Source organism: Camelina sativa, chromosome 8 (genome assembly GCF_030686135.1).
Source record: "Camelina sativa cultivar CO46 ecotype springtype chromosome 8, ASM3068613v1".
In the NCBI taxonomy this organism is placed as follows: Eukaryota; Viridiplantae; Streptophyta; class Magnoliopsida; order Brassicales; family Brassicaceae; genus Camelina; species Camelina sativa.
This window is the reverse complement of record NC_141887.1, coordinates 12,835,734-12,862,325: the sequence shown is the minus strand read 5'-3', so window position 1 is coordinate 12,862,325 and position 26,592 is coordinate 12,835,734. Positions and strand designations below refer to the sequence as shown.

General features: G+C 34.7%; 2 protein-coding genes across 2 annotated transcripts; one reads left to right on the top strand and one right to left on the bottom strand.

The window, feature by feature from the left end:
* Positions 1 to 10,456: 10,456 nt before the first annotated feature.
* Positions 10,457 to 12,765, bottom strand: LOC104707149 (1-aminocyclopropane-1-carboxylate synthase 11). Its single transcript, XM_010423431.2, has 4 exons — positions 12,486 to 12,765; positions 12,272 to 12,403; positions 11,802 to 11,962; positions 10,457 to 11,713 (listed from the first exon to the last, which is right to left on the bottom strand). Exons 1-4 carry the CDS (start codon positions 12,624 to 12,626, stop codon positions 10,765 to 10,767), a joined length of 1,383 nt encoding a protein of 460 aa, XP_010421733.1. The 5' UTR covers positions 12,627 to 12,765; the 3' UTR covers positions 10,457 to 10,764.
* A 6,846-nt stretch (positions 12,766 to 19,611) lies between these two features.
* LOC147940031 (uncharacterized) lies at positions 19,612 to 21,425 on the top strand. The gene is made up of 4 exons (XM_087461115.1): positions 19,612 to 19,657; positions 19,727 to 20,488; positions 20,540 to 20,875; positions 20,986 to 21,425. The coding sequence occupies exons 1-4, from the start codon at positions 19,612 to 19,614 to the stop codon at positions 21,423 to 21,425; spliced, it is 1,584 nt and encodes a 527-aa protein (XP_087317241.1).
* Positions 21,426 to 26,592: the final 5,167 nt, after the last annotated feature.

Genomic DNA, 26,592 nt, shown 5'->3' with positions numbered 1-26,592 from the left:
TTAGAATTCGACTTGTCAGAATTTGCTTCTACATATTCGGTTGGAAGGTGTGTGGTGGTTTCCAAAATGTGGGAGATTGAGACAGTTTGGCGAGAAGTTTTGAAGTTGTATTTTGATAGTTTGATTTAGAATTTGCAAGTATTGCCAACGATATGTTTTAAACATTCTGGGGTCTGCAAATTTATTTTTGTATAGGAAGCATTGCTAGAAGCCTGAAAAAGGGTGTAGAAGTTAGATTAGTAAGTTTAAAAGGAAAGAGTATAGTAAACCTACTATACCTTCATTTCTTTGTTTAAAACATCAGCAGCTCTACGTCCAACAATTTTGGTGGCCTCAGTATCGAGGACAACAAAAATTGCAATATCTTCGTTCTTATCACATACTCTTATCTCAAAACGATAAATGTGTAGTCATGGATATCTTCAAAATCTGTTTTTTAAAAAGGAAACATTGTGTACAACATATGTTTGAGTTAGAATTTTGGAAACTTGATGACGCCGATGTTGTTGGATTCCTTGCAATAGTTGCAGTACATTGATGTATAAGCCTTCTCAAGTTTGTTGTTGCATTTGCTGCATGAGATGTAGTACCATCCATATTCTGGTTGTATGTCAAGAATGGTACCAAAACAGTGGAAGCTAGCTTCTTGTTTTGTTTTTAAAGTTGTTTAGTTTGGTGACGTTGTTTCAAATGTTTAAAGAATGATTGTAAATTAAATGGAGGAGTCCTGCATCACCTGGATTGTAACTGTCTCTAGTTTGGTAACGACAGAGGAGGAGCTTGCAATTTTTGGAGTGTTGTGACCATTATCACCTAACCTGTTAACAAAAAGTAAGTGATGTTCATATATTTTACCCTGTTTTCCCTTAATATATTCACATCTTTTGCATCTTTTGCTATCCATTGTGACCATTATTGCATAGCTTTAGGACTGTTCTTGCATTAGAGTTTAGTTGCATTGCATTTGCATCTTTTCATGCATAAACAGGTGATTTTGGAGCTTAAGGAGCATGGAAGCAATGCTGAGGAGAAGTAAAGCAATCATGAGGAGAAAGCAAGAGAGCTAAGGCTGAAGAACCAAGGTCCGGAGTCCAACTCGACTGCCCACTTGACCAGACACTCAACCGTGTGCTGAGAGGGACTCGACCGAGTGGGAGGAGCACAAGAAGAGCCAACTCGACCGGTCACTCGACAGAGCACCAGCTCGAGTTGGTCGAGTCGGCTGACTATTTTGTCTTTTAGCGTTTTTAGGGCTTCCACTACTTTTTCTATATAAGGGCTTGTACCTGCAGCCACCAAAGGAGTCCAGCTTTTTAGAGAGTCAAAAACCTAGTTTTTACCTTTTGGGGTTATTCCTTTTGCACTTTTATTTTCTTAGATCTTGTACTTCTTTTAAAGGAGAAAAAGACTAAATTCTTCAATATTGTTGGTTTCATAACTTTCTTAATATAGAGAATTTGAGTTTGGTTCTTTCTTCAATATTGTAGATCTTTGATTTATCTTTCTAATGATGCAAGTTTCAGTATTTTCTGGGTTTATGACTTTATTGTTCATCATGTGTTCTTGTGAGTAGTTGCTTAGGATCTTGAGGATGGGTTAGGCTGGGTTGTGTTTGAGGTTTGTTTGATTTGGTCAAGCTTGATTGTTGTAGATCTCTTCTAGGCTAGATGTTCTTAATGCTGATCCTATATCTGAGAGGGTAGGATCTGATTTCAAGCCTCTTAGCATCACACCAATGTCTAAGGAGCATAGATAAGGCTAGATCTAGAGACTATCATTAGGCTTGCTAAGAGATTAGAAGTCTTGTTTGATTTTTGACATATTGCTTAATGCCTGCTTGTGTAGATTCTTTACTTTGTGAGAACAAGTCTAGAGATGCATGAGTTTGATTGTTTCTTGCCATGAGAGTGGATTAAACATGTCTTAGAAATATATGTCTAGAGATTAGCTCAAGTTGTTTGAGATTTGTTGACCAAGTTAGATGACCTCAATCATTAGTCCAGTCCATGAATCCCTCCTCAAGACCTTCCTTGTTTATTGATTTCTTAGCTTAAATCCTATTGTTTGATCGTTGTTTGATTTGCTTTTGGTATTGCTCTGTTTTTCTTGTGTTGCTCTATTTTGCGTACTTGTCCAGCTCGACCCTGCACTCGATCTACACTCGATCGAGTGCTTGCTCGAGTTCCAACCCAGAACTTGTGTTTATGATTAGTGTTTGTCCTGTTTCATTCTAGTTGCATTTCTGTTGCATTCATTTAGTATCATGTTCATTACTTACCTTGCATTAGTTCAATACTTGCATTTCCATAGTTTCTATTTCTGTTTTAGCTTCATAATTGTCATAGTCATTCTGTTCCATTTGCATTTAGCTCCTAGTTCTTGTAGTTTTACTTTCTGCATTTTACATTTCATCATAGGATTGTTAGTGACAAACAAGCTTTACATCTGGCTTGACTTAGACTCATATGCACATCTTGATTGATCACAAACACTCAGATTGGATTGACACCTCTTATACTACAACTGCATAAGGGTAATTGAAACACCTTGCCATCCTATCATTCATAAGTCATCATTCCATACATCATTCACCACCACAAAAAAAAATATCTGTTTCAATTTGGCGCCGTTGCCCATTTAAGTGTTTATTTGTGACAATTAGGGTCATTATTAGTCTAAGATTAAGTTCTATTGCTACCTTGATCACTACTAATCTCGATTCTTCTTCTGCTTGTCTGTATTGAGTTTCAGGTACCAACTCGACCATCAACTCGAGCTAGCACTCGACCGAGTGCTGATCAAGTACATGATCGAGTCACAACCCGAATACATTTGTCTTCTCATCTCAGTCAGCCCGACCTTCAACTCGAGCATGTGCTCGACCGAGTACCTGTTCGAGTCAGTAATGATGTACCACAACAGTATGTTCAATTACATACCCATGCAACATCAACCAGTATACCAGGCTGAATTGTATCCCTCTCCATGGTTCCAGACCTCACAAGCTCAAGAACCTGACTTAAGAGCTATGATGCAACAAATGTTGCTTGGGCAAGCCACTAAGCAGATTGAGGAAGCAAGGCAGTTTGCTGAGCTGCACCAAACGTTGAATTCTTATTCTACTGGACTGACTAACCAGTTGGAGAGACTGAGCTCTACAATCACGAACATGGAGAGTTGCATGGCTTCTACTTCCTCTCCTACACCAAACCAACTTCAACATCCAAGGGAATGCACTACTAAGGCCATTCATCTCAATGAGGCAGTTGTCACTGAGGACAGTGAAGTTAAAACTGGGGAGGATTGGTCATTTCTTGAAGCTCAAAGTGAAGATTGTGCAAAACAAGCTGAAGTTGACAAAGAACTCGACCCCCCCCCACTCGAACACACACACGATCGAGTGACTGATCGAGTTTCCAGTCGAGTTGATGTCCCAGAAGCTGTTAAGCCTGCTAAGTACATTCCTCCTGCTTATATATCACCTCTACCATTCCCAGGACGTTTCAAAGCACAAAAGCTGAAAGAACTCAGAGAAATTATTGAGAAAAGGGAAAAGTTGGCTTTGCAACAAGAGAAGGAGTTAGCTTTACAACAAGGGGAAGTCATTGAGAAGGAAGAAGTCATGGCTTTGAAGGAAGAGGTTGTGATTGAAAAGAAGGAAGTGAGGGCCATTCAACAGGAGGTTGTCATTGAAGAGAAGGAAGAGGAGAGAGGACCAGCTTTGGAACAATATGCCCCATATCCTCTCTACAAAGGCATGTTACTTGACATATCCAAGCAGAAAGCAAAGAATCAAAACAGGAGAGATCAAGAAGAGATTTGGACAGCTATTGTACCAACAAAACTTGAAGATCCAGGTCCATTCAATCTACCTTGCTCTATCAGCTCCCTTCACTTCAACAAATGTTTGTGTGATCTTGGAGCATCTGTTAGTGTCATGCCCTACTCTATAGCAGAAAAGCTTGGACACACTGAATTCAAGCCAAGAAATCTCTACATAAGTATAGTTGATGGTTCACACAAAGATGTAGTTGGTAAATTGGTGAGCCTCCTAGTCAAGATAGGCAAGGCAAGAATTCCCACTGTTTTCATCATAATAAAGATGGATAAGGAGGTAGAGGGTCCAATCTTACTTGGGAGACCATTCCTTGCCACAGCAGGAGCAATCATTGATGTTAAGGAGGGGCTGATAAGGTTGAACATATCTGAAGGTTTGACCATGAACTTTGATATTACAAATCCATCTAACCTACCAACCATTGGAGGTCAACCATTTAAGATTGAAGATAAGGCTGATTTTGGGGTTTTGAGAGAAGAAGAGACTTCAACAGCTAAGGTCACATCTCATGAGGAATCAGTTCAACATCTTAAGGGTTCAGTTCAAGAGCTGACTGATCTGGTGAAAGATCTTCAAGTTCAGCTCAACAAGAGGTCTTTGAAGAAGGCAAGACCAAGACTCAAGTTTAAGAAGAAGCAAAGCTCAAATGTTAAGGAGGTAGTGATCAAGAAACAGCACCAAGGTTATCAAATAGAACCAGGGGGGATTTCATCACCTCCTTGGAATCCAAACCAATCCTGAACAGGCATCAAAAGTCAAGCTTAGTGACTCTAAACAAGCTCACTAGGGAGGAAGTCCCTAAGGTATCCATGTACATATTGTTTAAGGTTTTTGGTATTTTGATTTTTGTTTTGGTATTTTCATGATCATGGAAGCAAGGGAGGCCAGATAGAAGAGGAGAAGAAGACTCGGCAGCCAGCTCGACCCCCCCACTCGAGCACGTACTCGACCGAGTCCCGGTCGATTCCCATCGTCGAGCTGCCTCAATCTCCACCTCCAAGTCATCAACAAGACCCCAACTACACTTTTGACAGCATGCAAGAGGATGTGGACAGTTTCTTCTCCAATCCTTGAGGTACCACTATCACCTTCCCTTGTAAATACCATAGCATTTGATGTTGTGTTTTGTTTTTGATTTTGAATCCTCTTACAAATTTCTTTCACACAGAGGACTGTGTGATTTAAGTTTGGGGGAGGGTTTGAGATAGCATTTGATATTGTGTTTTGTTTTCTTATTTCAAATTTTTAGCATCATCATGTTAGCATCTAAGGCATAGAAAAACCCTAAAAATTTGAAATTTTTTGCAAAAATCTTTATAAAAAAAGAGTGTTCATGTAGTTTGCATTGCATAATAGCATCTTGTTTAGCATATTTCATGTAGGATTGTATAATATTTGCATTAGGGATCTATGATGAGTTTTGCCTTGTTAGCTTGTTTTATTCACTAGACTAGGATCAATGCCCAAGTTAATAGTACTTTGATGCTAGTTGAGTGGTTAGAAGCATAAAATTGAACCAAGCCTTGAATTCCTGCATTGCATTTGGTCTAAATTGAAGCATGTTGTGATTTGACACCATTTCCTACTTATAAGAACTTAATATTGACTGTTAAATATCAATGTGTGCATTGCTTTAAACTCATGGATATCATATACATATTTGGATCATCTTTCTCCTTTTTACCACTCTTGTTGATCCAAGTAGCTGATTGAATCATTAAAATCTGTTTCCAATACCCTTAATCAACCCTTCTTTCAAGCCATGTTTATTCTTGAGTGTGTGAGGCCTTTTTGGGATTGAGCTTGGTAGAAAGTGTTAGGTTTGAACTGACAAGAATAATGCCTTGTGTAGTTCTAGTTTGCATTTTCCAAACTAGATAGAACTAGGTGATTTCATTGTTGGGTTTGAGATTTGGTTGTTTGAAAAAGAAAGAAAAGAAAAGAGGAAAAGAGAAAGAAAAGGTTAGAGTCTTTAGGAGGAGAATGTGTTTAAGTAAAATCAAAGTCTAGTGAAAGAATGGGAAGTATGATATTATTTAAAGATGGTTTCAGTCAAAGAAAATAAAGAAAGAAAAAGAAGAGTATAGCAAAATGCTTTTATGTCTTAAGAATAAGAAAAGAAAACCATAGCAAATAAGTAAGAATCTCCCATTCCACTAGAAAGATCAAATAAGAAACCTCTCCTAAGACTTTAAAATCAAAAGAGAAAAAGGTGAAAGAGAAGAGAAGAAGTTAAAGGGTAGCACTAGGATCAATTGGGTTTAGATTGATAGGATAAATACTTTGGATGCCTTTGGGTAGACAAGGTTTTGTTCTTGTATGTGTCTAAGTGTTCTTACCTTTAGCATTCTTCTAAAGCTCAATCCATTTTTATGAGAGAACCTTGGTATTGATAAGCCCCACTCTAAACCTTTTACTACCAAGACAAATGAGTTTAAGCATTGCATATAATTGATTCATGTTCTTGATTAATGAATGTTAAAGGAAATGGTTAATTTGAATGCATGTGGACATCTAAGGCTCAAATCAGTAAAGGTTGTGATATGCTTGTCTAAATTCTTTAAGTACAGCTCATTCAACTTGCATCATAGTACTAGTAACTTGGACATTGATTCTAGATGGTCTATTTGTAAGCTTTAGGAGATGAGATCCCACTTTCAACCCTCACCTACCTACTTATGTCTTGATTATTTGCTTGAGGGCAAGCAAAGACTAAGTTTGGAGGTGTTGATGTCCATATATTTTACCCTGTTTTCCCTTAATATATTCACATATTTTGCATCTTTTGCTATCCATTGTGACCATTATTGCATAGCTTTAGGACTGTTCTTGCATTAGAGTTTAGTTACATTGTATTTGCATCTTTTCATGCATAAACAGGTGATTTTGGAGCTTAAGGAGCATGGAAGCAATGCTGAGGAGAAGTGAAGCAATCATGAGGAGAAAGCAAGAGAGCTAAGGCTGAAGAACCAAGGTCCGGAGCCCAACTCGACTGCCCACTCGAACAGACACTCGACCGTGTGCGGAGAGGGACTCGACTGAGTGGGAGGAGCACAAGAGGAGCCAACTCGACCGGTCACTCGACCGAGCACCAGGTCGAGTTGGTCGAGCCGCGTGACTATTTTGTCTTTTAGTGTTTTTAGGGCTTCCACTAATTTTTCTATATAAGGGCTTGTACCTGCAGCCACCAAAGGAGTCCAGCTTTTTAGAGAGTCAAAAACCTAGTTTTTACCTTTTGGGGTTATTCCTTTTGCACTTTTATTTTCTTAGATCTTGTACTTCTTTTAAAGGAGAAAAAGACTAAATTCTTCTATATTGTTGGTTTCATAACTTTCTTAATATAGAGAATTTGAGTTTGGTTCTTTCTTCAATATTGTAGATCTTTGATTTATCTTTCTAATGATGCAAGTTTCAGTATTTTCTGGGTTTATGACTTTATTGTTCATCATGTGTTCTTGTGAGTAGTTGCTAAGGATCTTGAGGATGGGTTAGGCTGGGTTGTGTTTGAGGTTTGTTTGATTTGGTCAAGCTTGATTGTTGTAGATCTCTTCTAGGCTAGATGTTCTTAATGCTGATCCTATATCTGAGAGGGTAGGATCTGATTTCAAGCCTCTTAGCATCACACCAATGTCTAAGGAGCATAGATAAGGCTAGATCTAGAGACTATCATTAGGCTTGCTAAGAGATTAGAAGTCTTGTTTGATTTTTGACATATTGCTTAATGCCTGCTTGTGTAGATTCTTTACTTTGTGAGAACAAGTCTAGAGATGCATGAGTTTGATTGTTTCTTGCCATGAGAGTGGATTAAACATGTCTTAGAAATATATGTCTAGAGATTAGCTCAAGTTGTTTGAGATTTGTTGACCAAGTTAGATGACCTCAATCATTAGTCCAGTCCATGAATCCCTCCTCAAGACCTTCCTTGTTTATTGATTTCTTAGCTTAAATCCTATTGTTTGATCGTTGTTTGATTTGCTTTTGGTATTGCTCTGTTTTTCTTGTGTTGCTCTATTTTGCGTACTTGTCCAGCTCGACCCTGCACTCGATCTACACTCGATCGAGTGCTTGCTCGAGTTCCAACCCAGAACTTGTGTTTATGATTAGTGTTTGTCCTGTTTCATTCTAGTTGCATTTCTGTTGCATTCATTTAGTATCTTGTTCATTACTTACCTTGCATTAGTTCAATACATGCATTTCCATAGTTTCTATTTCTGTTTTAGCTTCATAATTATCATAGTCATTCTGTTCCATTTGCATTTAGCTCCTAGTTCTTGTAGTTTTACTTTCTGCATTTTACATTTCATCATAGGATTGTTAGTGACAAACAAGCTTTACATCTGGCTTGACTTAGACTCATATGCACATCTTGATTGATCACAATCACTCAGATTGGATTGACACCTCTTATACTACAACTGCATAAAGGGAATTGAAACACCTTTCCATCCATTCATTCATAAGTCATCATTCCATACATCATTCACCACCACAAAAAAAAATACCTGTTTCAGTAAGTGAGTTAGATTCGATTTCAAGAGGAAGTGGAGATTTATGTATTAGTAAGTAATGAAATGTATACCATGTAAGGTATTGTTTGGTTTCATCGACGTTGGTGTCAAAGAATATGCGTGTGGAAGATGTTGAGCTGAGTGCCATAGCAGCTGAAGATAAGGTGAAAAGTTTTCTTGTTAGATACTAAATTTCTATGTTTTTTCCTCACCAAGATTATGTCGACTGTCAGGAGAGATTACATACGTCCTACTGTTTTTGGGTTTACAGTAGTGATGAGGAGGACAGCTGGTTTGACTTCACTTTGGTTCCATCTTTCTCTAAATAGCGCAGCAATGGTTCCCAGAGGTATATATGAATAGTCTGACCACTATATATGAGTATTATGTTATTTTGTTTGTTAAAAACTTGATAGTAATGGGTTTTCCAAAGGGAACAATGGTAGAATGCATTACTCTTTAAGTTGGAGATGTAAGAACACTCTATCACTTGATCGGCTGCCTTCCACTTGGAGAGCTGTTTCCAGTGTTGAAGCGGAGTAGATATTGTCGCCAACAATTAGGCGTAGCTGGCCAATGAAATCTACGATATACAGGGCAATAAGAAGGTATTAAAATGGATCAGAGTTTATAGTTTTAATCAATAAAGAACATTTTCAATTAACTTACCAAATAGATCTACATTTGTGTCAACAATAGAAGTGAAATCTTCATAGTTACAGAACCAAAACTTTGGTTCATCGATCTGATGGTCACCAATAGGCTCCAATACCATTGATGTTTTCTCCGTAAAGACGATCCCGTGTTTGTGGTATGAGACTTTGTACACCTTTTGGCTGGGAATGATCATGAAATTGTTGAGGGTGTAAACAGAGTTGGATTTCAGATGACCTTCGTAGCAAAATAGGCGGTTTGCTGGTATGTAGCCTTGGACTGCATTAGACTGTAAGTTTGAAAGTTAGGTTTCGTTTTTGATGAGTGTTTATTGGAAACATATATGGTAAAAATACCTTAGAGTCGATGAGAAGCAGTTCTACGCCCATAAGCATGTTTCCTTTCTTGAAGTTTCAGAATTCCCAAAACGTCTTTTTTGCAATAGTTTCCATCAATGGTATCAAAAATCTGAAAGGTGAATGGCTGGGGAGGGATATGTAGTTTCAATTTTGACATCTTTAGATTGTGATGGTTTTCTGTATTTTTTGGGTTGGTTGTATAATCGGAGAGGGTAGTCGATTTTATAGGGTTAATTTCTGAAATTGTTGATGACGTTGAAGATAATGGCCATTAAATTGGACTTTGAAGAAGACGAAGTGGAGAAACTCTGAAGTTTCATAACTGTTATTTTATAAAAAATTTCTGGGTAAATTGAATCGATTGAGAGTTTCAGGTTTGTGGAAGATAAGTTGATGAAGGCGGTGGAGAGCGATGGAAGAGATGTCAATAAAGAAGGTTTTTTTTTTCATGAATGTTAAAGATTGGAGGGCTCATTGACAATAAGTTTAATAAATGAGCTAAAATAATATTGCCAAGATGGCTCAGGTAATTGGGTTGTGTGTCTTTTTATTTTTTCCCTTGTGGTTTTATTTAAAAGGAAGAGATATAAGAAATTGACGTGGCATCTCCAAAGGTGTTTTAGAATTGGCTAATGTGGATAGCCTGAGGAGCCTCAATGACTCCTTTTTATTAGTAAGTAATTTATATATTAGTTAAAAAATTGAACATTAGAGAATTTTTTTTTTGAAGTAAAATCACAAGAAACCAAAATAATGGGGGTTTTATTCATTAATTCTAGTATATGAACATTTGTTTATTTCCAGCTGTTCTTCAGCATTAGAGTAGGTACAATTGGAGTTTTCATGAAAATTTCTCATCCAAAAATAAAATAAAATAATAAGTAGTATTATATAATTGTAAGAATTTAAAAAAAAGTAGAAAAAAATTTTATTTAAAAAACTACAAGAGACTTTCACCTTTTTTTTGAAAAACTCTCATAATTCAAAAATATTATTTGTTTTTTAAATATTTATTTTATGTGTGTGAGACTTACCACTACTTTTGCTCTTAGTTTCATATATTATTGTCAATATTCTCTGTATCTTTGGCGTTAGAGTAACAAAAATGTTTCTTGTGCAATTTGCTAACTTCCCAAGTAATAATTTTAAAGTTTCATGACTGTGAAAGAATAAAATAATACAATTTGGTTACTCAAACGAAAGAAAAAAAAAACAGGACCCTTCAATACCACCACCCTTCAAAAAGACAAAAAAAAAAAAAAAAAAAAAAAAAAAACAGTACTTTTTTCCTTTATTTTGTAGAGCTAAACTCCAATAATGGCTTGCGCCAAATCTGGAGTGAAAAAAAACATGAAAAACAATTATAATATGAAAAGTAACCAAAGAGAGATTCTTAGACAACTCATCAACGTTCTGATTCACACGTAACAGCGGAAAGCTTGGAGACCCATTTGTTGATGAGCGACCTTCTCCTTGTATTCCACATGGTCCTCTTTTGTGAACCGCGATTATTGTCCTCTACGAAACCTTTAACACGGTCCATAGCAACCTCCATCGTTTGGTCTGACATATTCGCGAAACAAACTCTGAACCAACCAGGCTCATCGCAGTGACATGATGAGCCTGGAGAGATGTTAAGACCGACTTCACACACAATCTTTGTCCATAAAGAGTGCTCGGCCTCGAAAGTGTTGGATTTCAAGAGGTGTCTTAAGTCAACCCAACAGAACAAACCTGCGTTGCTCTTTAAACAACCGATCCCTGCTTCCTTTAGACCCGAAACCAGCCTGTCTCTTCTCTCTCTCAGCCTCTTCTTGTTCTCTTCCAAGTAGTTGGTCGTGAATCTTTCGTCAGACAGCAAATTGGCTAGCAGATGCTGAGTCTGGGAAGAAATGAGTCCAAAACTGGACATTTTGGTCGCGGCTGACACCACTTTCTCGTTGTCCGAGTAAATCAAGCCTACACGAAATCCAGGGAGGCCTAGGTCCTTGGACAAACTGTAAACAACATGGATTTTCTCATCCAAATCCATGTTCTTGTCCTTAGCCACTTCTAGAACGCTGGTGAACTCAGGAGCGTCAAAAACCGTTCCCGAGTAGATCTCATCGCTCACCATATGGATTTTCTTGGTGGATGTGAAGGTCAGAAGAAGATCAAGCTCTTCACGGGTGGTAGAGGTTCCTAGAGGGTTTGAAGGGTTCGTTATGAGAACTCCTTTAACGTTTAGGTTAAGTTTGTGAGCTCGTTCGTAAGCATCTTCTAGTGCATCCTCCGTTATCTTGTACCCATTCGAGCTTACACAGTGGATAGGAACAATCTCTACTCCTGTCCTCCATTTGAGATCTCTATCAAACCTTCAAGAGATGAACCAAAGAAAGAATTTAGTCTTTTTTTTGTAACCAATGCTAATTCATTTTTTTAAGTGTAAATATATACACGTACCCTGGGTAATAAGGTGCAGGGATAAGAAAGGCATCTCCTGGATTAGCAAGGCAGAACATTAGAGTCTCGTTAGCCGAAGTTGAGCCAGCTGTGAGCACCATCTTGTTCGTATCAAATTTCACTTTGTTTCCTCTTATTTTCCCCATGAATTTCGCCATACCCTGTTGCATAAAAGCAAATAATAATTAGTTTCGTAGTTTGAAAAAGGTTAAAAAAAAGAATATAGTTTCTTATTATCCAATAAACCAAATCCGATCGAACTCGACCAAAAAAGAATATCTCCCTTTTTGAGAAAAATGAAGGATATGTTTCACTTAAAACGGTTCCTAAAATTTTAAATAAAAACAATAAAACTTAATGTTTTATTTTGGTATATATATATTCATAAATAAATAAAAAACGAAGGTCAAAACTAAAGTGAAACTCGGACTAAACACTCTCAATATGTAGAAGTAGCTGATGTTACTTACATCCTTGAAAGCTGGTAAGCCATGGTAATCTTGGAACAGAGCTAAGTTTCTAAACACCGACTCTTCATTTTTCTTCAGACCCAAGACTTCTGGATGCTCTTCAAGCCAAGACTCTATTAGGTCAAACGAAAGCTGCACAGGACAGAAACAACAACCGATCAGTGGGTGTTCAGCCAAAAAGAAAATAAAAAAATGGTCATAGATTCACACAAACCTGGTTTTCAGCAAGACCCATTTGAACAATCCCACTAGGGTTAAAAGTCTCGTGGAATGGATTCTTCTCGTATTCTTGCCATCCAAGGAAGTAGGATGAGTCTTGTCCATGAGAGTCGCCGATAACTTTGCTTGACAACATTTTTTTTTCTTTTTTTATTAACTCGGTGATCACTATATAGCAAGTACAAGTACTTTCACTTGGTAAGCTCAGCAATAAAGAGAGAGAGAGAGATAGAGAGAAGTAGAATGAAAGTTTTGGTAGATAGAGAAATGTGAGCCCTGTTGAGGAACAAGGACGAAGAATGGTGAATATATAATGGAGAGGGAGACTAAGGGAGGTGATCTATTAGGAGACAATGTCCCGACAGTATTAGCTATAGTGATACTAGACGGTGTTGATTCTTTTGACCAAAAACGCACACGTACAAATTATATTTAATTATTCTGACCCACACCCACACGTACACTTTGTTTCTTCCTTTTAATGCTTATAATAATTTAATCGTTTTCTATGATATTTTTTTTCGTTTTTTCCTTAGTACTTTAGAGTATGTCATTTGGACGTATTATGTGTTCCCTCATTTCCTTTGTGTTTCCGATGTATTTGTTATCCTATCTGTATTTTTATTTCTATTTTAGATAGTTGACAGGAAGGACGTAAAACAAAACGTAGATGCATATTATAAGACCGGGGATATTTTTAATCATACAATTGGTTTAAACAATTTGAATCATACAATATATCAATCAAGCTTAATCGGGCTGGTCGAGAAAAAAGATAACGCAAGCAGTTATCAACATCTCCACTGACGCTCTCGCTCTCTTCAAGAGACTAGACCGTCAAATCCGAGATGCTCTTCTAGCCAAACAACATCGCAAGCAGTTCAAGCAGCTTCTCCCAATTTGGCTCGATTATGACTAGTCCTCTACTCAACAAAAGGCTTTGATTCCAATTCTCCTTGTTTTTTATTATTTTTTGGCAAGATTGTTCGCTTGTGTATTAGGACTCTGTATTAACTACAACACTTCATTTAATGATATTCACATGATTTTCAAAAAAAAAGATAACGCAAGCAATGCGGCATTCAGCATGTAATGAGTTTACTCTCAAACCAAAATACTCAACAATACACAGAAACAAGATAGAAATTAAAGGAACACTTTCTCTTAAGCTTTTATATCTTAATCTTCTATTATTGTGAATAGTATGTTCCATCCATCTATTATTGTGAACATTATAAAGTTATTCCAGCATTGGTAATCAATAAGCACTAAGACAATCCTTTTCTTTCACAGTCGTCACTAGAGAAAACAATAATTGATAAAACTCTTTTCCATACAGGTTTAAGACAATCTTTTCTGTTGTTACTCTATACATTTAATTTATTGTGTAAACACGAAATGGAAATTCACGCATTTCTATAATTTATTGTTTTTCCTTTAAATAAGTACTGGGTTAACTTGAAATGGTAGAGAACTAGATTGTTGTTCCTCATGTTCTAGAGATTTTTTTTATATGTAAGCACACGAAAATGTCTAACTCAATTATAGTATCAGAGGTTGAAATATAAAACGATAACTAATAATGTTTAAAAAGAATAGGTAAAATACAATGAAGAAAAGAAAGAGAATCCTTGCCCAAAAAAAAGAAAGATAATTCTATATAAAGGGCAGAAAAATGGTAATGTGTATAATGAAGAAAAATAAGAGAATACTATATATTACCCTAGTGGATCATCTCCATTCTCCACTAACCGATTAAAATACAATCGCTCATTTTTGTCGCGCTACCTTTTCAAATCACTCAAACTAAACCAACTTCCAGTAAAAGCGACCATGTAGAAGCATCAATTATAAAACGCATAGACAAGGAACATATATAGGTTATCGCATCATATAGAAAATCAGTTTTGAAGAATACAAGATGAGAATTGCTAGCGAAAAGGTTGAACTTTTGATTAATGCATGCAAGTCACAAATCAGTTCATACTACGAGAAATTGGTAAATTAATTTTATAAGGACTCATCTTTGATGTTGAATGATCATGAGAGAAATAAATATCTACTAAGTTTAGTCTTAAGGAAATGATCATAAAAACCGCAGTTGAAGTTTCGTAAATGGTAGGTGGAGTAAATTTGTGCACTTGTTGCATGAAATGCTAGATATAGTTCAATAAGAAAACAAACTAGGGTACTTCCTAATCCGGGATGTTCTATGCGTATCAATGTATATCAATCTAATGCTAGGCATGAATGCATATTTACGGTAATTAGATAAATTGAATCAAGTGAATTATTTGACCAACAATGTGCTATCCAGTGAATTAATTAATGAGTTTTATGACAAGTCGAAGATATCAACACGTTCAGACTAGGCTACAGCAAAGAGCTAAAACGACTAAGTACCAACGAAATAAGAATAAATCTACCAAAGCATCATACGTGTCCATTTAATTTAACAACCAATATCAATCTACATCATACAGACTGTTGTCTTATCTTCTTTACGTTGACTATGTAATTTAAATTTTAATGTCTTGCGAAAGTCCATCTACTTTTTTTCTAATCGTAGATCGTTAAGATATAATAACATAGGAAACATATTTTTGATAATCATAGCTTATTAGTTTCTGCTAAAGTCATCGCTGCGATATCATCCGACTCTTGATAAAAATCTAGAGATAAAGATAATGTGCATCGTATTCAATTTTGTAGTAAACAACAACGACAGAAAAAACAACATAGAATTAAGAGTTAAAGAAAAAACATAGCAAGTGTAATGATACAAATATTTTTTCTGGAGAAGCTAGATTTCTTTTTTTTTTTTTTTTTTTTTTTTTTTTTTCTTTTAGAGAAGCTAGAATATTACTTAAGCGACTGAATTTTGCATATTCTTTCTGTTCGTAATTTAATTTATATTTTTTTTGAGTTTTACATATATATATATTTTAAAAAAACATACCAATATTTTCTTATAAATACATTATACATATATATATATATATATATATATATATATATTGTGATTTACAAATTTCTATAACGGTAAACCAGTAGTATTGAATTATTTTTTCTTCAAGTTTACAATGATCACTAATAACTTATAAATACTGTACAAAAACACCAAAAATCTATTATTTTATTTTTTGAAAAAGGGTTAAAATCTATCATTTTTGGAAAATATATTTTTACAGAAAATGGATTAATAAGAAACATAGTAAATATTTATCAGAGACTCTCATACATTTTAGACACTGTACCAAAAAATGTGGAAACCTTTTCCGAGTAGCAATATTCTTGAATCTGATATGCACAAACATCCATGTAATAATGCTTTATTAAACTTTCCAGTCCAAGTGTTATGTTCTTTCTCTTATAAGTTTTGTAGCCGATTCAACAATATATAAAGTTAAAAACTTTCTCTGTTATGTCGCCACTTCTTTCTCTGGTAATATATTCTTGTAAGGAAGTTTTTAACTTTATATCTGTTGAGTCGGCTACAGAACTTATCAGAAAACTTAGATTGAGAGAACAAATAGCAGAATTGCTGCGGACTTTTGATGGCGTAGCATGGTAAATAAGTTGTTTAGAGTTTTGATTTCATGGCTAAAATCTTCAAAATGACGTTCAAGCTAAGTGAGATGTTAAATCTCTACTTTTGTTTTTCAAAATTTTGTAGTTCTTATTGTATTAAAATGTTAACTATAGCAATTTTAACTAGATGAACTTTTGTAAAATTAGATGGCTAGACATTGCATGTTAGCAACTATAGTTGGGTGTTTGAGTTGTCGTGGATCACTCGTGTGACTATTAATGAATCATGTTTGTGTGGTCGTGTGACTATTAATGTTTCATGACTATTAATGAATCATGTTTGTGTGGTCGTGTAACTATTAATGAATCATGACGGAGATGCTAGGCTGAACCATATCTTTTGATATTATTTGTATGTTAGCTGAAGACTGTGATAGAGGAATAGTTGAATAACTAATAGCAAAACAATAAACCGGCACAGAGTAAGTATAAAACGTACGTTGAAAACTAATTAAGGTGCAGTCGATTAGTCACCTTTTCTATTATATTTTAAATATGTTAGTAAATTTACAAGAGAAAAGAAAATTTGACATAATTTTTTAGTGATGAAAATAGTGCAATTACGTTTTAAAAACATGAACTAGTGGTATTGTTTCTCAATCATATTCGTTGGTACCGTAAAACGCATGTTCTTAATTATGCATTCTTTTCCGAGCTAAGATGCTTTTACTCATAGGTTCGGAAGTGATTGAAAGCCAAAGAAGAAAATGAAATCATGCAAAGATGCACGAAATACTCAAACGTGATCTTTATGACCGTGTGACTATTAATGAATAACGAGATTAAATGCATGCTAGCTAGGCTGAAAATAAATTGATATTATATGTATATAAATATTAGCTATTATAATAGCAAAATAATTGATTGTTGAAAATATTGAACTGGTTAAAGTTTTCGGATAATAATTAGAGAATATTAAAATGATTTATCATGTCTTTTTTTTGTTTCTTACATGCTAATAATATTAATATATAACATAACCATTTATCTAATACGTGAAAATTTGATGAATATTTTAAATAGTAGAGAAGTACTAGAATTATATTTCCAAAACGTGAATAAAAAAAGATATCAATCTTTACTTAAATAAATACTTGTCATTCTTAGGGAGGAATTATATTTGCAAAACGTGAATAAAATACCCCCATTTTATATAATATAGGATGTTTACAAAAATATCTTTGTTTCATATTATAGGATATTTTCAAATTTTTATACAACTTTTAGATTAATTTTATATTTTATATTATGCAGTTTTATTTATGATCGGTTAAAATTTTTAAAATTTTTTGTTTCTAAATATGTGTGTTTTAACTAAAATATCCTATATTAAGAATAATATATCACACTTTACTACCGTAAATACTTGTTTTTAAGTGTTTCTCGATCAGACTATATATATATATATATTAAGCGCATGAGAGATGAGAACATGAATTTCATTAGAGTATGCCTAAGATGCATTTACCCCTCATAATTCATGTGAGCAATATTGAAAAAAAAACAGAGAGAAGAAAATCAATTCATGTAAATATGCACGTTATTACTCTTTTGAGAAAGATGATGATATGATACAAAATTTTAAACTAAATAATTATACAAAAGATTCGAACGAATCATGCTTTATCACACGACATCTGCTATAAAATATTTTCCATGCTTAAAAGTGATTGCAATCACAAATAAGACCAAAACATGTGATTTTGCTTACTACATAAACGCGTGTAGTTCGTTTTCATGCATTTAGAGCATATAATTATTATTATTTTAGTTTCGGTTTCTACGTTAAAAAAAGTCTCAAAAAGGAATCTGATATCCAATTTAATAAATCTATTTTCAGCAAACATGTATTAGAATAACCTTACTAAAATATAAATTTATTTTAAATTAATTAAAGATCAAAATTAAGGAAAAGTCGTACGTACGTGCGTCAAGAATCTTAAAGATTCTCAAACATCCAGATGAGGCTTTTTTAGCTCTAACCTGTCTCTCTCACTAACATCTGCTCAAACGCGGGTACTTGCTTCTCAGTAAATATAACCTCTGTTTTAGAAATCGCTAAACAATAGTTGGGCGGTCGGGGTAGGTCTAGTATATAACAAAAAGATCAGAAATATAATTCTTGTTTCAGAAATCGCTAGGCGATAGTCAGGCGGTTGGGGTAGGCCTAGCATCTAACAGAAAAGTCAGAGATTAAACGGAAATTAATCGGGGACTAGTTTTAGGGTTACTAGGTGTTAGCTCACGCTACGCGTGAGTTCTTATATAATTGTTACTCTATTTTGAAAAAAAATAATATAAATTAAATGTTCTTATTATTTTGTTTTTTTTGGTATACATCAAAATTTAAATAAAGTAAAGAAATCAAATTTTTTTTGATGATAAAATATTTAGTGGAATTAAGTCATATTGTATTTTACATGCCATATGCCATATATTTTTGTAGTTGTAATCATATTTCAAAATCATTGTGATATATATTTTCATAAAATTATTTTGTGGTGTTAGTTATGCATATTTTTTATTTATTTATGGTGATAGCTTAAAGAGATTTAAAATGTTTCAATTAAAAAAAATCAAAATAATAAACAGTAGGTTTGTAGTGTCTCATACATATATAACTAAATGAGTCTAACAAAGATAGTTAGACTAATACATTTTCCATAAAAATAAAATAACAAAACAGCAACTACTTTATTATGTTATTATCTTAATGTCTTTAATTGTGTATGGACTTTGATTTATATGAAATGATAATGTTTCATATAGAAAAAAATAATTAAACAATATATCATATATTACATGTATCCTATTCAAATAAACTGAAACTTTTATTCAGTTAAAAATCATTAGTTAAATCAAGAAAAAAATAATGATATTGTAGAATTTATAAAATTATGTGAGATATGAAATATGAGACCATGATGGTTATAGTGAGATATTTGTCTTTCTTTAAATAAATAATACATAGATCAATGTATCAAAGGTAACTATTTGAGAGTTACAAAAATGCAATTAAGTGCATACTAATACATTTTTAACATGTTCTACTATATTAAATTAAATTTATTGAGAACACTACTATGATATTATTATGAGAGTTACAAACAAACTTTTATACATTTCTAACTCCTAATGTGGGATTATTGGTTCTATGATTTTTAATGGATTTGGAAATCCAAACAAAAATCATGTGCTATTAAATCATTGATTTTAAAATACTTATCAAAATTATGTGTTATTGGTTATATGATTTACAAATATATGTTAAAATCCCATGTTATTCATTTAATGATTTATTTTTGGATTTCAAAATCCACATTATGTTTTAAATGGATTTGAAAGTGTAAAATAGAAGGATTCAAATCCAACGATAAAACATATTATTTTAAAATCCATATGTTTTGATTTCCATTATTTAAATTCTATATAGATTTAGAAATCACATCTCCAAAACAGCCCCTAAAATTAATGTCATCCCTTCCGAGCCTCAGCCTGAGTAAGTGCCCATAGTGCCCACAGTGCCCACAATGCCCACAGTGCCCACAGTGCCCAAAGTGGACCAAAGTTTTGTTGGTATGAACTTTTAAAACCAACATTCGAAAGATGATGAAATCGGACCTAACGCCATTGTTGTCTACGTAGGCAAAGAAAAGGCTGTAGAGGGTGATTCTAATAAAGAGGGTGAAGTTGTATCACGTGATGAAGGTGATGAATATACTGAGCCACAACCTGTTGTTCAACCGTGTAAGTTTATTGAACCATGGGATGATGGTTTGGGTATGAGTAAACTTCAAGAATTTCCAAACAAGAAGGCTTTACAAGAGGTGGTGGATAGAGCTTCATTTGCTAACTGTTTTAGTTTTGCAATAGTAAAGTCGGACAAGGTGTGTTATATGCTCAAATGTCCTAAAGAAGGATGTAATTGGGGTTTACGAGCTGCTAGGATACCAAAGACAGATATTATTCCACGATTAGTTGCTTTTCTTTTGCATGGTGATTATCCAGGGCAAATGGAAACTCCACCTCCGAAAATTATCATGGATCTTGTCAAGACCAAATTAGGTGTTGATATATCATATTCCACGATGTTGAGAGGGAAAATTCATGTTGTTAGTGATTTGACAGGTACCCCAGAAGAAAGCTACAAGATGCTGCGATGTTATCTACACATGTTAGAAAAGGTTAATCATGGTACAAGATCTTATGTGCATTGCAATGAGAATAATGAATTCATGTACTTGTTCATAGCTTTGGGAGCTAGCGTTGAAGGATTTCAAGTCATGAGGAAAGTTATAACTATGGATGCAACTTTTCTAAAGAACAGATATGCGGGTGTTCTTGTTTTTGCGTCGGCTCAAGATCCTAATCGTCACCATTATCTGGTAGTGTTTGGTGTTCTTGATGGTGAGAATGATGCAAGTTGGAATTGGTTTTTGGAGATGTTGAAAACCATAGTTGGGGACTCTTCTGAAATAATATTTATGACTGACAGAAACTCAAGTCTCATAAAAGTCATAGCTAATGTGTATCCTCTGGCTCATCATGGTTTATATATATGGCATTTATCCCAAAATGTGAAAGGTTATGCTCGTAACGTCAACAAAGACGTTGTTGCATGGAGATTCATGGAGTGTAGTAGGTTTTACACAGTGGCTGAGTTCAACATTGCTAATGCTTCTTTTACGACAATATATCTTTTTGCTGCCAAGTATCTTGAAGAATCTACCCAGAAAGAAACATGGGCAAGATGTGTTTTTCCAGAAGATAGATACAACCTAGACACAAGCAACTGTGTTGAATCGATGAACATCGTATTTAAAGATGCAAGGAGGTACTCCTTAATACCCATGCTTGATACAATACTTAAAAAATCTCTGAATGGTTTAATGATCATCGAAAAGATGTCGTGTCTGGATCAGTCGCAAATAAATTGGTGCCTTTAGTGGATAACTACTTACATGATTTATGGGAAACTGCTGAGAAACTAAAGGTGACAGAGCTAAATGGTTTCGAACTTGAATACAATGCAATTGAGAAGTTGCAGTTGCAGGTTTCTCGATGTACAAAAGTATCCTTGTGTGCATGCACTGGCGGCTTTCATTACATTCCAAAATATGGAGGTAAGGATATCGAGTTACACGAGCTATGTTCTAAGTTTTATTGGACGGAGTTGTGGGCAATTGCATATTGCAGGACAATTTATCTAGTACCTGATAAGTCTCGATGGGATGTCCCAGATGAAGTCCAAGATATGCAGATCATACCTCCGAATCGAAAAATAAAAAGGGGAAGAAAGAAAACAAAAAAGGTGTGCATCTGCTGGGGAAAAAACTCGACCTAGGACTCAGAATAAAAGGCGGCGGAGACAAGGGCTCCAATGATTGTTATCTAGAGATTCTTGAAATGGTCATGTTTGATTCATGTATCAATTATGTTTATTTTGACTACTCTCTACTTTTTTATGGCATAACTCCCTCTTAAAACTTAATTTGAAGTCTATTAATGTTTTCTTCTTTCAACAGATGGGTATAGAAGAGAGTAAAACTAGCACAAACTAAGATAAAACTCGTAAAAATGGTACTACTGAAAATAATAAAATTGAGAATAAATTAATAAAACATAAAACCAGTATTGATAATACATATTGTGTAATTGTTCTACATAGTTTTCTACTATAAATAAATATTTTTTCAAAATATACCTATTTTGAATTATTATTGAAGAATCTCAACAAGTGTTTCCTTACACTTTTAATGTCACTTTGTAAATAATAACCAAGTAATGATGACAAAGTTATGAAATTACAGTTTTTAACATATGAATACACAAAAAACTTGTAATTGTATGTTAATTAAGTTTAATCAACTGTTAAACTAAAAAAAATAATTTTAAAGTTTAGTATAACTAATTAAACTCAAAAACCACTAAAGTACAACTATGTGCAAGTTTAGTGCAACTGATTTAATCGGTATAACTGTGTGTGAACACGCAGTGTGAACGCACACATATTGCACATGTGGCAATAATTTTAAGCTTTTTTCCTTTTTTTCTTGACCACAGCCCCTAAGATTTCTCAATCTTCGTTCATCGTCTTCTCTCCTCCTCACTCTCATTCATTCATTCTCTTCTCCTTCGAAACTTCTCTCATCCACTCTCAATCCTGAAAGTTGATCTAGATCTCTAATTTCTCTTCTCATTCTCATTCATTCATTCTCTTCTCCTTCGAAACCATGGAGCAATTTGAGGCGGATCCATATTATGCTGATCAGAAGAGGGCGAGGAAGTTAGACGTGTTGCGAATTGCCATAGCCGATGGTGATTTGGGCATGCCTCTAATATGCCCGTGTGGCGAACGAATTGTTGAAGAGATCTCTCCAACAGAAACAGAGAAAAAGAGATGGTTTACTTGCATTAAGTATGAGGTAAATCAAATTAAATCTAATACAATTGAGAGATCTAAGTATGCTGTCTGTTCATTGATATATTGTGCATGCTGATGGCTTACAAAGGCGAAAAATTTGGGTTGATGCAATTGAAGAAGAAACAAAAAGCTCAAGGAAGGATGTTGATAACCATTGGGAGAGATTGAGGGAATTCGAGCTCCATCATACTCAGATCTATAATTTGAAGTTGCAGCTTAAGGACAAGACTGACGAGATTGCCAAACTAAAGGAGGTGGTGGATGGTCTTACCAGTCGAGTCGGTGTCCTTGAAAAATTGTGTTATGATTGATAATCTTTGTTGGTTGGTTTAGAACTTGTTGATGTCATGTCTTTTTTTCTATGAATTCTCTTGTTGACTGATGTTCCTTAAGGAACGAAGGATCTTCTATCTTTTTCTATGAATTCTCTTGTTGAATGGTTCTGTTTTGAAAGATATGAAGTAAAGTGGTTGGTTTCCAGGAAAATAACATAGTTTTACTAGTAATACGATGGCAAATCCTGGAAAATAACATAGTTTTACTAGTAATACGATGGGAAATCCAGAAAAATAACATAGTTTTATATTTTTTTACGATGGCGAGTAAAATAACATAGTCTTCACACCGGGTTAGTCGTGGATCTTGTGGTGATTCGGGTGTCAATGTTGTCTAGGACACTCCTCTTCTTCTTCGCTTTTCCTTCTGCTACTTGTGAAGTACTCGGCTGCTTGTTTGGTGGATCTACAGGGAGTTCATCATCTTCATCTGCAGGCGCCTGCCATGAAACTAAATTTTAGTTAACACCATATACTCTAGTATTACCAAGTATTACTAGAGTCTCTTACCTTTGATTTCTTTTCCTCCTTCACATATTCTTCCAACGATTCGATCCTTTTTTCAAGCCCATCAATCTTGGCCAAAATATTATCGAACTGAATTTTCATATCCTGCTTCATTGTGTTTAGAAGATCCACCAATTCAATAGTATCTACTCTTGGTTGTTCAATGACGTCTATTTACTCGACCACCACATTCGCATTGTTTTGTCCTAACCGAGAAGCCACATCTGTTGTGTACATCTCCTCAAATAATACAGATAATCCTCTACGAAGATGCTGCATCCAACTGGCAACAACGACATCATGGGTATCGTCTTCTTCAGCTTCTTCCATGATTCCATTGAGAAGAGGAATTTCTTCATCAATAGATGGAATCACACTAGCAATTTTCTGTGTAAACGATAAACTTTAGATACATAACAAACCAATTTATACAAAGGATAAGTAACTGATTTTCAGTTATTAGGATAACTAAACGTTGTTGTACCAAGTTTATCAGTTATTTCCTGAAGAGGAAACCCTTTTTGCCCAGTTTTCTTAAACATTCTCCTGCACATCCTAGGACAGTTTTCATCCGCATCAGGAATTTCTTCAATGTATTGGTTCCCCAAATTTGGAATTTCCTCAAATAGTAAAAACTACAAAACCCACATATAACAAAAATCAGCTTTAATTATAAGAAATATCAACAATGAAAAAGACTTCAAATTTTAAAACTAACTCACCTCCAAAGGAATACAGAAACCTGGAACAGGCCATAACACACCCTCTTTCTTCACGACCCCTCCAAAATGGCTCATTGTATGTGAAACCGATTTTATTAATGTGATCGAATGATAATCTCCCCCAAGGAAAAGTTTTACAAAAATCTAGATCATTCACCGCTCTTAGCCAAAAATCATCAACATCCATAGCATTTTTTCCCGAGTCTTTTGCTGGCCTACAATGATGCTTGCTAGAAAGAAGAGGACCGCCATCTTCAACCTATCACGAGAACGATTAGGTTCCATTTCCTCTAGCTTTTTTCTCACGTCTTCAAGTCTAGCCTTTTTTTTATTTGCAAAATACTTCGTTTTCAAGACGTTACTGCCGGCTTGCTTATAATGAAGTGGATAGCTACGACAGTCTAATCCAGACATCAACGCGTGTTCCCTCAGACTATAACGGATTGGTACACCATTTACAACGAACCATGCTTCCTTTTTTTTTTTTTTGTCGTTCGAAGAAGGAGCATCCACATTCCCATAAGCTTGTGGTTTGGATCCCTTGGCATGTATAAAATGTGCTTGAATTGTGGATGCTTCTCAAACCAATCCTTCTCATAACTAGTCAGTGGATGCTTCAAGCCTTCTAGCATTGTCAAAGTTTCATAAATATGACACCTTGTTGATAGCTTGATTTTCTTATTGCATCACTTCTGTTTCCTCCTCCGATTCCTACAACAAAACCAGTTTTACCTAGTTATACCAGTTTTACACAAACGATTTGTACCCATTTCTGCTAGTTTTACACCTACTAGTTGTACAAGTTCTGCTAGTTTTACAAACACTAGTTGTACCAAGTGTTACTAGTATTACACAAACTAGTTAAACCCATTTCTGTCAGTTTTACTTAAATTTCAAAAATCCTATTAAATTCCAAATGACAAATCCTAAGTACTTACAATGTGGTCACTTCCGCTTGTACTCCTTCTCGAGTTAGTTTCCGAGTCCGAACTTCCTTCAATATCTTCTTCTCCTTCTCCGTCTTCTTCTTCTTCGTCTTCTTCTAATTCTCCGTCTTCTTCTCCTTCTCTGTCTTCTCCTTCTACGTCTTCTCCTTCTCCTTCTCGTTCTCCTTCTCCTTCACCTTCTTCTTTTCCATTACTTGAATCCAAAGAAGTGGATCCCTCGTTATCTACTCCTATATCTCCTTCTTCTTCCACTTTTTCTCCATTACTTGATTTCGGAGAATTCGTTTTATCTTCTTCTTCACTCACAACAATGGTTGGTTCCGGAACCGGAATAATTTGCCCAAAGATCGAATCTCTCTCTCCTTGTATTGCCGCCGAAATCGAACCTGACTCTCCTTCTTCTTCCTGATTCGTATTATTCTCTTCTTCACCCACCGGAATTGTATGTTTCGGAACCCCTCTTTCTTCTTCCACCGGAATAGTTTGTCCTAGAATCAAATCTGTCCGGCTCTTTATCTTCAATTTGGAGCTCATTCTCGGCAAACCGCCTCTTGTTTTCACCATCTTCTTAATCGTTTTATCTCGTGATTGAAAGATGAAAACCCTAGTTCTACTTAGTTTCACCCAAATCGATTGATTTGCTCGAAAAAATAGAGAGGAGATAGCGGTTTTTTTAAAATAAAATGTGAGCACAATTTTTTTTTTTTTTTCCGGATTTGTGAATTAGATGCGACTAGGGTTTGGTCAGGTGGATATTACCCAAGTTTTCTGTTTAATTATTTTGATTTTTTTAGGGTAACACTGTAAAACACCATTTTTCGATTTTTTAAAAAATCAAAAAGAAATTCCATTAAAAAGAGGGAGTTTTGAGATTGTCAGAAATCTTTTAAGGACTTTTGAGATGAAAACTCTATTTCAAATAGAAGTTTCCAAAAAAATTCTAGAAATATGCCATATTTGGCAAAATTTTCTATTTGAAAACTTTTTATGCTTTGGGATTGCATCGAAAATCAGAGCTGAGAGAGATTTTCACTTTTTCTTTCAGCAAGGTTAAGAGAGTGTTAAGCTTTCATATCTTCTTTATTTCAAGTAAAAAATAAAATTTATCACAAAGTTAACTGTTTAAATCGCATCATCAATACAATTAAAGTAGAACGGATTGCTCTCCAATGTTGACACATCATCTATTTAGTTGAAGGAGAAGTTGACACATCAACCTATTTACATACCAATAAAAACATTTCATTAATACAGCTCATATATCTCAGCCAATAATAAGTAATTCCTGTTCCACATCAGTATTTCTAGATTTTTAGGAACATCATTTAAATTATGTAACCAATTAAATTATAAGAAATAATAAAAATCATCAATAATTTTGGAAAACAAATGATTAAATTTGTAGCCTAAATTTAATGTAAATTAATAAACGGAGATTTTCAAAAGTACCATTTTTTCTATGTAACTTTTCAAAAATACCCTTCATGGTGTCCATTTCAAAAATACCCCTTTTTAATATATAAAATAAAAAAATTCTAAACTTTAAACCCAAATACTAAACCCTACCCCCTAAAAA

Coding starts and splice junctions, on each gene's coding strand:
- LOC104707149 (XM_010423431.2), bottom strand. CDS start 12,626: ATGTTGTCAAGCAAAGTTATCGGCGACTCTCATGGACAAGACTCATCC. Junction 12,404..12,485: donor TGGGTCTTGCTGAAAACCAG/GTTTGTGTGAAT, acceptor TGTCCTGTGCAG/CTTTCGTTTGACCTAATAGA. Junction 11,963..12,271: donor GCTTACCAGCTTTCAAGGAT/GTAAGTAACATC, acceptor TTTATGCAACAG/GGTATGGCGAAATTCATGGG.
- LOC147940031 (XM_087461115.1), top strand. CDS start 19,612: ATGCCCACAGTGCCCACAGTGCCCAAAGTGGACCAAAGTTTTGTTG. Junction 20,489..20,539: donor AGTGTTTGGTGTTCTTGATG/GTGAGAATGATG, acceptor TGAAAACCATAG/TTGGGGACTCTTCTGAAATA. Junction 20,876..20,985: donor CAACCTAGACACAAGCAACT/GTGTTGAATCGA, acceptor ATCATCGAAAAG/ATGTCGTGTCTGGATCAGTC.